This window comes from Neolamprologus brichardi, chromosome 20 (genome assembly GCF_056152115.1).
Source record: "Neolamprologus brichardi isolate AB-2024 chromosome 20, ASM5615211v1, whole genome shotgun sequence".
Classification (NCBI taxonomy): Eukaryota; Metazoa; Chordata; class Actinopteri; order Cichliformes; family Cichlidae; genus Neolamprologus; species Neolamprologus brichardi.
Genome location: NC_142123.1, coordinates 28889367 through 28904086, shown reverse-complemented (window position 1 = coordinate 28904086; position 14720 = coordinate 28889367). Strand labels below are relative to the sequence as shown.

General features: G+C 37.6%; 1 protein-coding gene across 4 annotated transcripts in view; it reads right to left on the bottom strand.

Annotated features, from left to right (window-relative positions):
• The window catches only part of acap3a (ArfGAP with coiled-coil, ankyrin repeat and PH domains 3a), a 71488-nt gene that overhangs the window by 18042 nt on the left and 38726 nt on the right, over nucleotides 1-14720 (bottom strand). For all 4 annotated transcript variants that reach the window (XM_006794032.3, XM_006794034.3, XM_006794033.3 and 1 more), the window contains exons 5-10: nucleotides 5015-5073; nucleotides 4577-4760; nucleotides 3453-3497; nucleotides 3269-3364; nucleotides 2916-2990; nucleotides 242-253 (exon numbers count right to left, since the gene is read on the bottom strand). In XM_006794032.3, coding sequence (XP_006794095.2) covers nucleotides 242-253; nucleotides 2916-2990; nucleotides 3269-3364; nucleotides 3453-3497; nucleotides 4577-4760; nucleotides 5015-5073 — 471 coding nt within the window. The remainder of the gene's footprint in view (nucleotides 1-241; nucleotides 254-2915; nucleotides 2991-3268; nucleotides 3365-3452; nucleotides 3498-4576; nucleotides 4761-5014; nucleotides 5074-14720) is intronic.

The window sequence follows — 14720 nt, the reverse complement described above, 5'->3', positions numbered from 1 at the left end:
CCTTTCAAGCTAACTTCAGTGTTTCTAATTGTTTCGTATAAATGATTCAGGATGCACTTCAGCTTGCCCTCAAGGCTTCAGGAGTCCAACTACAGCTGCAGAAAACTTCAAAGGAGTTTGCCAATGTTCCCTGCTAACACTGTGGGCTAAGCTGCAACCGCCTCCTCTGACACTAAATTAAAGAGGTGCTTGAAGTAGAAAAACAGAATTCACATGGGAAGACAGATGAAGAAATACTCACCTGCATGAGGGTCTGGGAGGAGATGGTGGCATTGGAAACATACAAGAAGAAGAAAAGAGAGGAGAGCATTAGCACCACCAACAGCAGACTGGTTAAAATGAGGATAATAGGCTAATCTTTCAGTTTCAGCGCGTCTCTGATTATCCTCATTACTGGATTTCCATCACTTTAGGAATGAGAAACAAAACACACCTATTGAAATAACAAAATGTTTTCATTCAGTGCGGTTTCAGCTAGTTTATTTACCACTACAGGCCCCTTGGCGATCAATGTTTGATGAAGCTTAGTGTCTAACAGATCAATAACTGGCCCCACATGCTACCCATCCCTTCCCTGTGGGTCTATCCTCAGCCCAGACCACAATGCCTGGAGGCTGACCAGAGCTGACTGACAGATGGTCACTGATCCTGGGGTCCAGACGATCCAGACCCATGCTGAAAATAAGTCTTTGTAAATTATTAAACATGCCTGCCATGCCGAGCCTTGTCTATTTTGTTTTTTGGAAAATTAAGAAAGCCAATAATACTGATAATTAAAAAAAGAAATAAGGTAAGTTATACTCTACTTACTCCAAAAGTTGGACAATTGAGTGTCACAGCAGACACAATCAACAGAAAAAATTGCAAATTTTTGAGACAATTGAGGATTTTAAAAGGGGAAAAAGCTAAATTTTAGTTACATTAAAAGTTTATAGAAAAATGTAAAAAAAAAAAAATTAAATAAATAGTAAATCAAAGAAAATACAATAGCTTAATAAAATAAAGGAAACAACGCAAATAGTTCAACAAGATAAAAAAAAAATACAGTAAAGAAGAACCTTAATTTAAAATTAAAGAATTAAAGAAGAATTAAAATATGTTAAATATGAGAGCTCACTGAATAAAAAAATAACAATTAAGTAGTATTTAGTAGATACTACTTAATAGGATTGGTATTTTGTTATGAAACGGTAGAGTTTCTGTACATGACATTGTGGGATCGTAGCTAAAATAGCTGTTAGCTAATAACGGTAAACAACACAAAGAATTGACAGCTCTACTTAAAGGTGACAGTGTTTTGACTCTACAATATACTTGTTGCTATGCAACCAATTAAAAATAAAGACTTGATGAGATATAATGTTTAACCTGAAAAACATTTTTATTTAACCTGTGTTAAGGAATAAACCTAAGTTAGTTCAAACTATCACCTGTTAGCATGCTAATGTTAGCTTATTATCACTAGTACTAATAGTAGTTTTTGTTCACTATAGCTAGCTAGTTTATTATTCTTTATTTCTGGTTTCTATTGCACTTTTTCATGACTGCTCAGCTGCAAGTGTTTGCAGACAAGTCCACATCTTCTATACGAACTACAGACCACTGTGGCAATCTGCCTGTGATCAAAACAATCACAGGCAGTGTGGCTCAGCACCCTCTGTGTGAAAGATTTCACAGATTTACAGCCAGAAGACACCCAGAGGATACAGTGTTGGTAGAGTCAAGGTTTTTTAGAGAGTCTTTTTATGGCACCAAAATACAACCCATACAGTCAGCACTTTAAATGACTGCTTATAAATCAGCTTATAAAAGTGCTGACAGTTACCATTCACAGCAGACAACAGCAGGATTAATATCTGTTAAAACACTTAAATCTACCTGCTTTAATGCTTTAATCAATGCCTGGAGTTTGTTAGGGGGGATTAATCAAACATTTCTCAGCTGCAGTCTAATCCTTTTCCAGCCACAACAGATCAACTGGTCCAAGTGGTAGACTGGATCTCAAAGGTGTGATATAGCATCAGTGTGACTGGATAGTAAATTTAATTGTGTATATTTTTCCTGAGTGAATTTGAAATATTTTATTTCAATTCATTGTATCATAATCAGCTTTTATCTATTTAAATTAGTTCATATGTTACTTTTTTGCATTTAATTTTATTTCACAATATTCCATTACATATTTCCTTATTTATCTTCTTTAAACTATTTTATTTTACTCCTTCCGTTATATGCTTTTTTTTTTTTTTTTTTTTTTTTTGGGGGGGGGGGGGGGGGTTATCTGAATTTCATTCATCTTTATATTATTCTGCAAATTTGAGATTTTGTTATAGTTTTTTTATATATGGCATGACAAAAAGGAAAACAAGATTGAGGGGTCAAAAACATCTAATCTCTGGGAAAAATTAATAAGGAAAAGCTGCAAGTTTACAAAAGAACGAGTGATACAATTGCTAGAACAAAGGTTAACTTACAGAGACAGGATGAAAAAAATGGCCAATGTATATGAAAACAAAACTAACAAATTTGTGAGAAAAGGCTATTTTGCAAATATAAAAGAAAGAAATAGGAAATTATATAAGAAAAAGGAGTTAATTTATGTGTGAAAACAGGAAAAATTACCAGGGGGGAAAAAACAAGCAAATGTCTGTAATAAACTGGGAAGAAATAAACTAGCATAACATTTTTTTTGGTGAGAGATATTACACGAGCCCCCAGAGAAATGGTGTTGTAATGTTGGCTCAGTGATGAGCACAGATGCCATCATTACAAAGCAGAAGAAACAATTTTAAATGAAAACTCCAATCCAAGACCTTTGACCTGTGACATACTTTCTTTTAAAATCAAACCTAGTTTATTAACTATGTACACGTTCTATTTAATCAATCGCGGGAAAACAAAAAAGAGGAACTCACCCTCTGCTGAATCGTTGCATGTTTGTGCTCCATTTCCCTCTTCTCCATGGCTGAATCAATCACCAGCTGATCCAACTTAAAAGTCAATTCACACAAAATAAGAAAAAAATCAGTTGTTTCAGGATTCGTTCTGCTGTTAAATAACTAAAATATACTGTAAATCCTGTAAATACAGTCGGAGCTGGGATGATTCAGATTAGCTGACTATAACTGAGCCTTTTCGGGTAACCGTGAGAGTCACTAAGTGGAAATTGAAATTATGTAACAGGCTGGTATCAATAGTTAAAATGAGGACCAATCAAACCAGGGTGCCTGAGGAAACGAGCGGTGGTGAGAACAATCACACCTCTCACCTCTGCAGCCAGCTTCTTCATGTAGGGGTCGATCTCATCCAGCAGGTTGTAGCCCTGCTGGAACAGCGAGTACTGGGCGTTCATAAATGACAGCATCTGTGTAGGAAATGAAAATTAACTTTAAGAAGTGCACAGATCCTTCATGTTTTTTTGACTATATTAAAAGAATAAAATATCGACTTACAGCATCTAGGATCTCAAATTTCTTCTTCGCCTGAAGGACATTGATCTGCAGAAAAAACAAAAATGAAGTGTTTATAATTAACAAGGGAGTGGTCATTCACCCCACCCACTGACATTTTTAATTGTAAAAATATTTCTTACCATGAATTTGCAAATATGTCTGATTTTATATGTAAATTCTAATTGATATAACTTAATAAAACCCAGAAGATAGACTGCGTTAAAACATTATTAGTATTAGTATAAGTATAATATGGTCAAAAATAACACCACTCTCCTTTAAGTCACTCAGGGTTAACATTATCTTTTAGATGAAGCCCTTAACACTAAATATTATTTGACACAAACTATTAAGTTAACGCCCTCTGGTGGACATTATTATCCATCTATAACATGACCAACAAAAATAAACATCAGCTGGCCCCCTGATGGCTTTGTTTCCTTCTCACTGCAGTAACAAACAGCCCTTATGCATCAGTTGGGACACAGAATGCAAAGCCTTTGCATTCTGTGTCCCAACTGATGCAAACCTAAGTGATATTTTGTGCTACGTTTAAGAGGTCACGTCCATATAGAGCACATCTTCCTGCAGCTTTAACCTTTTCCACCTCGAGACACTTAAAGTTAAAACTCAATAGAATAAGATGTCTGAGAGCTGTGAGAGAAAGCTGCCGGCAGACAAACTGAAGAAAGAAAAGAGGGCACGGCCATCACGGCGATCGCTCTGAATCAGTCTCCTTTTGTTCCCGCGGGCAGTCCTGGTAAACGTGTGGGCAAAATAAGCCTATGCTAAATGCGACCAGAGCAAAGCGTGCGCCACTCAAGCAGAAGGGCGGTGGCAGACGTCGCTGCAGGCTGACAGGCTACATGCTACATCATGGTCACTTTCTAATTGCAATGGCAACAAGAGGCTGTCTCGTGGGGGTGCAAATGAGTCTGAAGGGATTACACTGCTTCTTAAAATGACTCTTTTTGGGTAACTGAAACTGAAAATGATGCTCAAAATTGGTGCCTGGGTGTAGTTTTCATGATTTGTTACTGGGTACATTCTTAGATCTTAGTCCAGTGAGAGTATTTAGTACATCTTATATGTTGTATTTTTTCCTTTTATATTGTTTTTCTGACCTGTAGCACGTAGTCCAGAGCGAGGTGTCGGTAGCACTTGCGGGTGATGCTCAGCGTGCTAGTGGCTTCTTCAACCTCGTGAGGCTTGTTCCTGGGTGCCTGAGCGTTCTTCACCTGTGCTATTTCCATGTCCTCACGCACCCTGTCAAAGTGCTTTTTTGTCTCCTTGAATTTTCGAACATCCCTGACAAACAAAATAGAACAAAATACAAGTGAGACATTAGCGTTGCAGGTTAACGTTACGTCTGAAAAAACGTGTCTGGGCTGCAAAATGTTGTAGCCTGTTCTATATTTGAACACTTAAGAAAGGTTTTTGGGGGTAACAAGGACATGTAGGCCTTTTAAAGGTTGTGGAATAATCCTTTTCCCACCTGTATTGAATATTTTATACATTTAAATTTCTACAGGGATACTTCAGTAAATTGTAGGTTTACTTACTCTTTCACAAAATTGTGCAGCTGTTGTTTTACAGACCGCTGGGCTTGATCAAACAGGATCTGAAACAGGTCACAAATAAGACATTAGATGAAATTTATAATACCTTTAGACATTGCTAATTCATTTCTACTTGATTATTATTTATTCTTTGGCTTACGTCACCGTATTATCACGGGGTTTAGACAAACTGTAGATTTCATTTTGGTCCTAAGGAAGCTGTGACCAGTAAATTTAACCGGACACTTTAGACAAGAGGACCAGAACCAGCCTGCCAAAGGGAGGGTATACAGTCTGGCTTTTTCACAGTCATCTCACATTCAATTTTACAACAAAGATATCACCCATGACCAGCCATACTACCCCAATGTAATTAATATACATATATATAAACTAATGGGGCGATTGTGGCTCAAGAGTTGGGAGTTCGCCTTGTAATCGGAAGGTTGCCGGTTCGCGCACCGGCTTGGTCAGTCTCGGTCGTTGTGTCCTTGGGCAAGACATTTCACCCGTTGCCTACTGGTGGTGGTCAGAGGGCCCGGTGGCGCCAGTGTCCGGCAGCCTCGCCTCTGTCAGTGCGCCCCAGGGTGGCTGTGGCTACAACGTAGCTTGCCATCACCAGTGTGTGAATGGGTGGATGACTGGATATGTAAAGCGCTTTGGGGTCCTTAGGGACTAGTAAAGCGCTATATAAATGCAGGCCATTTACCATTTACCATAATAAAAAGCAAAAATATTGACAATTATACAAAAGGAACAACTCTGGAAATATTACAGAAAAAATCCTGGCTAATTTGCGAGAAGAAAACAGGAGGAAATTTACAAGAAAATTTACTAATGAAATATTTGCAAATTTACAAGAAAACAGTATTTCAATTTTACAGGAAATTCTTTGGCAAATTACAGTCAAAGAAATTTAATATATCAGAAAAAAACTGCCAAAATGTATAAAACAAATCAAATAAGGATAAGTTTATGAGAGCAATGTATTAATAGATAAACTCTTAAACAGACTATTCAATTAAACAAGAGAAGTACTTTTAGTGATTTACATTTTATCAATTATTACTTATTATTTCCTACTCTAACATTTCTTTCATTGGGCTGGCTTAGTGTGGAAAACATCTCATTGCTCATCATCATTTTTGTAAATGCATCATTTATAAAATGTGAATGCTATTGTGTGTATGTGGTCCACAAAGTAAAAAGCGTTCGACAAACCAGTCAGCAGACTAATATTAGAATAACTGTAAATAAATAAGTACATATTGAAAATACCATACGTTGATGCCCAATCAAATTAGTGCAGCAAAAGTATATTTAATCGTTGTATTGCGTGATGTATGAACTTAGTGCAAATTCAGGATGAAATGTAATGTAGCATTTCTTATTCCAAGTCTTTTGGAAGAAAGCAACAATGTTCCTATTGTGATATGACTTTCAAAGTAACCAGCAGAGGGCGACAAAGCACAGCTGTTTTCAAAAGATGCTCGTAAATTATGCAAATCAGACATTAATGCCTGTTTGAATGAGTGGAGAGGCAATGATGCTGTGACTCAAACACCCCTGCTCCAACACAATAACATGCTGCCTTCAGTTTGGCGTTTTACATTCGAGATCCCTCCTCTTCCCTTTCATCCTCAGAGAGTACAGTCAGTGTGCAAGAGCTGCTGCTGCTAAATAGGTCACTCGGGCAGAGAGGGAGGGAGCGAGGAAGTAAGCAAGAGGGAGGAGAGGAGGATTCTGGTACAACACAACACTGCAGTCTGCATTCAGCACGGGGTACAAACCAGTCAAACTGCCAAGGCCCACGTGTCCGTTAACACAACCGAGCAGTTAGACTGCTTAAAGGGTTTCACCCTCATCCCGCTAGAATAATTGGATACATGCGTTTTGGTGTGGATTAGAAGATTTGAGTTTGCCAGGCTGTATAAATAGGCTTATGAGTGTTTTAACTCAGGGATTATAGGCGCGGATGATGGGAAAGACACTCTGCTATTGTTGTTGCTGTAAGCTGTGTATAGAGGGTATATGACAGGCTATTAGGGTCAATGATGGAAAAAAAGAAGACATTGTGTTGGTGGTTGTGCAAAAACACAGTTTTTTGTTGTTGTTGTTTTTATCTGTGGCCAATACACCAAAAATAGTTCCAGCTTTTTCTCTTAAATTACATTTTCTGTTTTAAAATTTTTGCAGGATTTTCATCGGTAATTGTACCATTGCCACAGCCAAAATTTGCCATTTTTTTCTTGTAACATTTTTTTCCCTCCTAAATATGTCATTTTAATCTGATAAAAAAAAACACGAGTTATCTCATGAATTTGCTGCTTTTTGTCACAAATTTGCCCATTTTGTTGTAAATTAACAACTTTAATCTAAAAAATTCAAAACAAAAAGGTCAGAAAGATTCTACAAACTTATCTGTGGGTCAAATGGAAGTGGTAATTTTAAATGGATTCTCTTGATGCCTCAAAGAAACGTGTTTGTTTTGATGGTAGCAGCCCACCCATTCGGCACTTTGCTGTAATGCTAGTGAGGCTAGCTGAGGTAACTTTTCCTGCTTCTTGGAAAGTAAAATGTTTAAAATGGCACCCTGTTTGGCAGTAAAGTAAACAGGTCTGATAGTGCATATGTGGTCTGCCTGTTTCCCTGAATGTATTTTAACAAGCTCTCAGAAAAGTGAAAGTGGTAGCTGGAAGCTTGGGTCATCAGGAGCTTTCTCAAACACGCGATGCCTAAAACACGAAAATCAGCAGTGCAGTGGTGTATGGCGGTCATAAACTCTCCAGGGTTGGATTAGTTTAAGCGTGGAGCAGACAGAACTGAGGTGGACTGCGGTTTAAAGCAAACCGCAGTCTTTAAAAGTTGTGGGCTCACCCAGCACACCTCTGTGATGTTTATGTGCGGCAGGAGAACTGCTGTGAAACTTCCTGGCTTGGGGGGAAGTGCAGCCTGTTGCATTCCGGAGCTATTTTTGTGGCAAGCTGACACCCTTGTTTCACCGGACCAACATGCATCAGGTTGTCACTGCATAATGCAGATTGGGCAGCGGGGGATACTGTATTGTAATCAGCTAAACTAGTAATATGGGACTCTGGGGACTGGTTATGATTTATGAAAAATGATGGAAATTGTCAGACTGGACTTCAGAGGTTGATTCCTACCTGTCACACTTAAAAAACGGACCCATCAGTTTTCCGTCACTTCAACTTTAGTTTGAACCTAAAGTCACAGTGTGGAGCTTCAGACTAATAAATACAGAAAATGTGTTTTTTCCATGTTCCCATTTTTGGTTTTTATGTAGTCAGAGATAAGATATTTCTGTTTTGATTGTCTCACATGGCTCCACAGAAACACTGTTTGTGGCCTTAAAATATAGTAAGCATTAGGTAATTTGGAGGGGCAGAAAAAGCTACTAAAGATCAGAAGCACTGTGGAAAAAAGCTTTGAGAATACATCATATTTTGTGGAGAAACGCAATAATTTACAGGGGAAAAAAAACTATGGATTAATGTAGGATAACATGACTAATGTGTTTTATTAGTCTACATGAAGCAATGCTCCCTTTGGCATCTGTAATATAAAAAACCTTCACTGCTGAATATACTGTACATCCATATTTTGTATGTAAAAATGCATTTACCAAGTCATATCCAAATACACACTGACTTCATTTGCTAATTACTGTGACAAACCAGCTAACAGCTGGTGGGAGGTAACACATACTGGCTTGCAAACTAATTCAATTTGCATAAATATTATGTTTTATTTAATTTACATTTTTGGGACCTAGACTAAGAAAATACTTGGAAAGTGTAGCTTTTTAATACAAATATACGGATGCTTTATCTTTTAAACATCAAATTGGCCTGCTTTACATTAGCATGTAGTTAATATACAGTACTAACTGTACAACATCTAATTGCCATCATAACTGTATTAACAAAGCTGGGATACAAAAGACAGAATTGCAACTTTTAAAATGTATTTTTATCCTACATTTCTCATAAGTTTAGTGTTCAACAGAATACTGAATTTTCTTTTTTCATAATCTTAGTCATCTTAGTCATCTTAGTCATAAATCTTATTTTATTACTGTTATATTATTCTATTACTCTTAGCCCTGAGACAGGCTGGTGCCCTGTCCTGGGTGTATCCACCTCTTGCCCTATGGCAGCTGAGATAGGCCCCAGCCCGCACATGGCCCTGAACTGGATAAGCATAAGAGAATGAATAGATGGATGGATGACTGTTATATATGACATTTTTCACTCACTCACAGAATAAAGCCTTCAGTATAGATCTGTGGAACTTTTAACAATGTTTGTTTTTACTGTATTCTTTATTGTAACAACAAAAACTGTATGAGTCTATTGTCTATCTATCGTTGCTTAATGGCATCCCACCTGACAGACCAGCCGTGTTAATTATGACAGAGTGCCACTTTGTTTTGACTTGAAATCTTCTTAGCAGTTAAATGTTGAGAGCAACAGACATTTTATTTCCATATTTGACAGATAAGCACAAACTGTAGAGTTAATGTCAAACATAAGTAAGTCCAAGAGTATCTGGCACACCTTCAGCATGCTGACATCAGAGCTAAGGAATGAGATGGTTGAAGACACCATTACAAAAGACTACTGTACTGACTATCACTTTTTTAAATCCCTTCGCTGATTCCACCAGCATGTTCAAACAGAATGATGTGATTTAGTCAGTCAAGCAATTATCTCAAGCCCACTCCATGCACAAGAACACCTTTGTCAAATCGGAGTGGGTAAAAACACACTGTTGTTTTTAGACTTCATCCAGGAAACCATGAATGCTTCGTGTCTCTAAAGGTTCCTGAAATAAAACCTCTCCTTCAACAACTTCTAACAAAAAAAAGTTTGGATTTGACTGCGAAACTGCAAGTGCATTGGGTAACAACTTGTGACTGAGAATACTACAGTTAATCCTCCTTTCTTACGGTCAACAGAAATTACAAATGAATTTCATCTGCACATATTTTATTTACTATGAACCAAAATGCAGCATTTGAGCCCATAAACTCCGAGCTGGGAGCCAAAGGCTGTTTTCCCACATACTTCTATATAACCAGATTACATAAAAATGGATTTAATTAAAGATGTTTTAGGCTGGAAATGTAGGACAAAAAGAAGCACTTATTTGTATGCACTATGGGAATGTTTTTCCTTTTTGGAAATGATTTGGATTGTATATGCCAATGGTTGAAGTGTGATCAAAGTGTGGTTTGTCCAGGGCACCAATGATCTATCTCCTTGAATGCATTTATAAAGAGAGCACTGATGGTGGGTCTAGTGACTTGTGCCAAACTAATCCTTTTGTTTTGGAAAGAATCTCAAACCCTGATAATGAAACTCAGGGTTTGAGACGTAGTCCCACTGAAAACGCTACGTCCAGATGAACAAAATCAACCTTTTGGCATTTACTTACCTGGAGGATTGAGTAAGCATCAAGAGATTCTGACAATGAAAATTTGGACTGAACAAAAGGACACTGTTGCTTGTGAGAAAAACATTTGGGAAGGGTCATTTGTAAAGAAATGGGATGGTCAGGGAGCAATCAGACAGGTTTTATGAGTTATTATCTAAAGACAACGGAAAAGCATTTTGTGATGCAAGTATGTATTAGATATTTGGCAAGTGAATATTACCCAGTAAATTATTCTAAAAATTATCTTAATCCACGTCAGTGTCTTCGAACTTCACTTTTTTCTTTTTGTTGTGTTTTAATGTTTTGGATTTAATTCAGTTCAAATTCTGAAGTATAAAATTCCGAATCTTCTTTACAAAAGTACGTTTTTTTGCAATCACATACATCGTCCCCTGCTGACCTTTAAAGAGGATGCACATTTATGGCACTTTCCAGATCAACACGCTACACCCATTTTTTATACTGTTTAGAGTTTTTTCACATAATTTAAAGCTACAACCAGCAGCTGGTTACCTTATTTAAAACTCTGGAAACAAGGAAAAACAGCTAAGCTAAGGCCCCAGTGAAACAGGCCAAGAGACCAGTCAGTGACCCCTTTATCTAATTACTTTTGTCACTAAGAGGTTACTATGGCAAACACTTTCCACAAACTGGTCATGTATAGATTTAAAATGTGCTGGTTGGCACAGCTTTTATTTTGAAGGTGAATGTTATCCATTTCTGGCTTGTGTCTCAACCTTTAACTTTCACTACAGCTCAGGGAGTAAGTGTGGAAGTTCTGCAGAGAAATCGGCAATTTTCATTGGAAAAAACTGCAAGCTGACCACAGCATCTGCTAGCAACCAAAGCAAACACAAAGAGGTTTTTGATGCAGCACGCTCTTAGTGACTGATTTTAACTCGTGCCAGCATCGTCCAGTAACTACGCTCTAACTAGTTAGGGAATACCATTTTTCCCAAGCAACCAGAGGTTGCCAGGCGGTCTCTGACTAATCTCTACCACTGTGTGCCTAGGCCTATGAAGTAGCCTTTAAATGATACATCCCTTGTTAATTAATCCACTTTAAATATGCTGGTGACACTATTTTCTTTCTTTAACAGGTGAAGACATTAAGACTGTTTCAATTTTTTATGTTTGTGTGCCTTTAAAAGCATAAGATGGATCCATGGGATGGATGAAACACATCACTGAAAAAACAAAGAAATTTTATATTTGTTCGAGAAGACTGTTGCTGCATAGCATGGCTGATAAATAAACAGCTGTAAAAACTGATCTTGAGAAATTGAAGCATAGATCTAGTTCTGCAGCCTTATCTAGAATAATCTGGTCTGCAACGGCCAAAAAGGAAATTAGAGGCAGAAATCTCTAAGGAATCTTAAAACAAATGACTACAATGAGCCTTACTGCTATTTAACTTGATTTCAATGTAGTGTTGTATCTAGAAACACTGGTTGATGAAAAATAGGCTAATTCAAATTGTATTATAGCAAGCTGGTTGATTTTTTTTTTTTTTTTTTTTTTTGCACGAAACCCCTAAACATATTTTCCTCAAATCCCATCCGTTTTTGCATTATGACCTCTTTCCAGTGCACAAAGATTCACTCACATCATATTCTCCCTGTGTCAGCCCTCCCCCTCATGTCTAATGTATGTTCAGAGAGTCAAACACGTGTCAATAATTTATCGAGTATTCAAATGGAGCTTTATGGCCCAATTCTGTTGATGCTGCTGCCTGTGAGAAAGAAAAATCTGTTGTGAAAACTTTGAGGGGAAAAAGACTCACAGGATTGGAGCTATACTTGGCCTGCTGGTGACATTCACATAAACAGAGCCTGTTTGTTCTGTTGTGTGGTACTGGACTGGCAATAAAGCCAAGCTATCAGGAAATGGAAGGAAGCAGGGCCAAGACTCTTTTAAACTCATCCCGTCTATGTGCTCAGATGCCGTTTTGTATTTCCTTTCTGGGTTTTAAAGGCATCCGAGTATGCCTGCGACAAGGGCGGCTGGCACTCAGTGGCCACATTTGTACCGTGCCAGATATAACGGTCATCATTTCTTATTCATTGACGCTCTGCTGGAGTCCCTTGACTACATGAGCGCCACGCAGTAAAAATCACACACAGTGTCGTTTCTGAATAAAACACAAAAATACTAAATAAATTAAAAATAACTGTTCCTACACATCCTTCTCATATCTCAGAGGATTCCCTCCTATCACAGGGTTTCTGCAGGATTTTTAAAAACCAACATCAATCAATGTATTAAGATCAAACACTGCTGAAATGATGCATTATATCTGGGTTTTTATAAGCAAGCTATAACTACTAGCTGCTCGCGATTATTTAACACAATTATTAAAAGTAGGCTAAAAGTAGTCTATTCATTATACTTAACAACCAAACAAACAAAAAATGTGATCTTAATTTTAGGGGATTTTCCTGAACTTTAATTATACTTCAAATGAGCAAATGAAATAAATAAATATGAAGTTAATTAAATCTGCCACAGTCTGGTGGGGAGTGAATTTGGACTTTTATGGAGAAGCAAAAGAACAGGATGTGCTGAAAGGCAAAGGAGATTTATTGAAAAACTGTGGCACAATAATTGTTTTATCAGCACGGCCCCAGAGCCTCTTTGGTGGTAATTCATCAATACTGCTTGAACTATAACTGGAAACTAGAGCGCTTTCGTTACCTAAACTGTTGTTGCTTTCCCACCAATTCTACAAACTCATATTCAAGTATCTCATTAGAAAGATTACACATTACAAAACTTATTCTTGCGTAAATTAAATTTAGAAATGAGCCGCTTTCTTTTAGACGGCCGACAAAGCTCATCTTGATTCTCCTTCTGCCTCCTTATGTGTACTTTGTTCGTTTCCCACAGGTGTGAAAAGTGTGGCTGAGCTTACACTCCAGTGTTTGTATTTGTTGAGAAGGTCATGAGGATCAAGCAGCAGGAGGTTAACGGCTGCTGTGGGGATCGAGGTTGTTAAAAGAGAGTTAATTGAGCTTAAAGTGGACTCTAAGCACAATTAACAATTCCACCTTCATATTCTCGGACTCTACTAGAGGAGCTTTGCATGACTTTTTGTTATACTGCCTCCTGCCAAAAAAAGATTTTAACTGCTGGTGGATGGAGATAAAGGTTGGGACTCTCAGATGAACACAGAAGAAAGCTGTTGATCACTGACTCACAGGCGTTACCTGAACATATCCTGACTGTATTATTTGAAACTGTGGGCATCGCTAAAATGCAACGTTTTTCTGGCAGATGAAAAATATTGGCTTTCAACCAAAGGGAAATTACCAGAACTGCATTCACGAAAAACTGCATTTACATGCAAAGTCACCCATCCACAGCCCTGGTTTAAACTTGTAAAACCCTCATTTATAACAGACAAGAAGGAAAATCCTTATAGTTCCCCTTTAATAAACAGGAGAATTATCTTCGCTGTGAAATGCTAAGGTTTTGTTTCTGTAATCTCAGCCTCTGACACCGACTGCACTGTTTCTCCCAGGAACTACCAGGAAATGGAGATGATCCTCTTCCTTGCACTTCATTTCATTTCAGTTTCACCACTATCTCATTCTTAGTTTCTGTCTACAAAAGCAAAAATATTTCAAAACTTTCTAAATTTATAACAGCTTCTAAGGTTTTTTTTTTAAGAGTACCTATAACAGAACATAAAAATAATGATATCGTGACAGACATCTATACTGCACACATGCCTGTAAGACACTGACATGCAGGTTTATAGGCTATACAAGGCTTCTTCTGTCAAGCAGCTGTTCAACCGACTCAGTCCATTAAGCCTCCATTTGTAATGCTGACCTTCTCTGCTTCCTGATTGGCAGTGAAGGAAGAGGACACATCTTTCTCCTCTCCCTCTCTTTCTCTTCTCTTTTTTATTATAAATATATTTAACTCTGAATTTTGCAACCATGCTCAGAAAGTCTCCCTTGGATATCAAACACTGCTTATATGTCCCATTTAATAGATATAGAAAATATCCTTCTTGTCAATTCCTAATACAGTTTTATTCCTGTAATATCAGCCTTTAACCCCATCTGCATTGTCTCTTCTAGTGTATCCACTCAGAATTTTTGCATTGTGGAATAAATAATATTAAGACTTCTTTGGAAATCAAACATTCTCTGCATCAGCCATTATGACATATGGAGTTCCACACGAATTTATTCTGGGGCCTCTACTATAATACTATATACTACTGTCTACAGGAGTTTCCAAG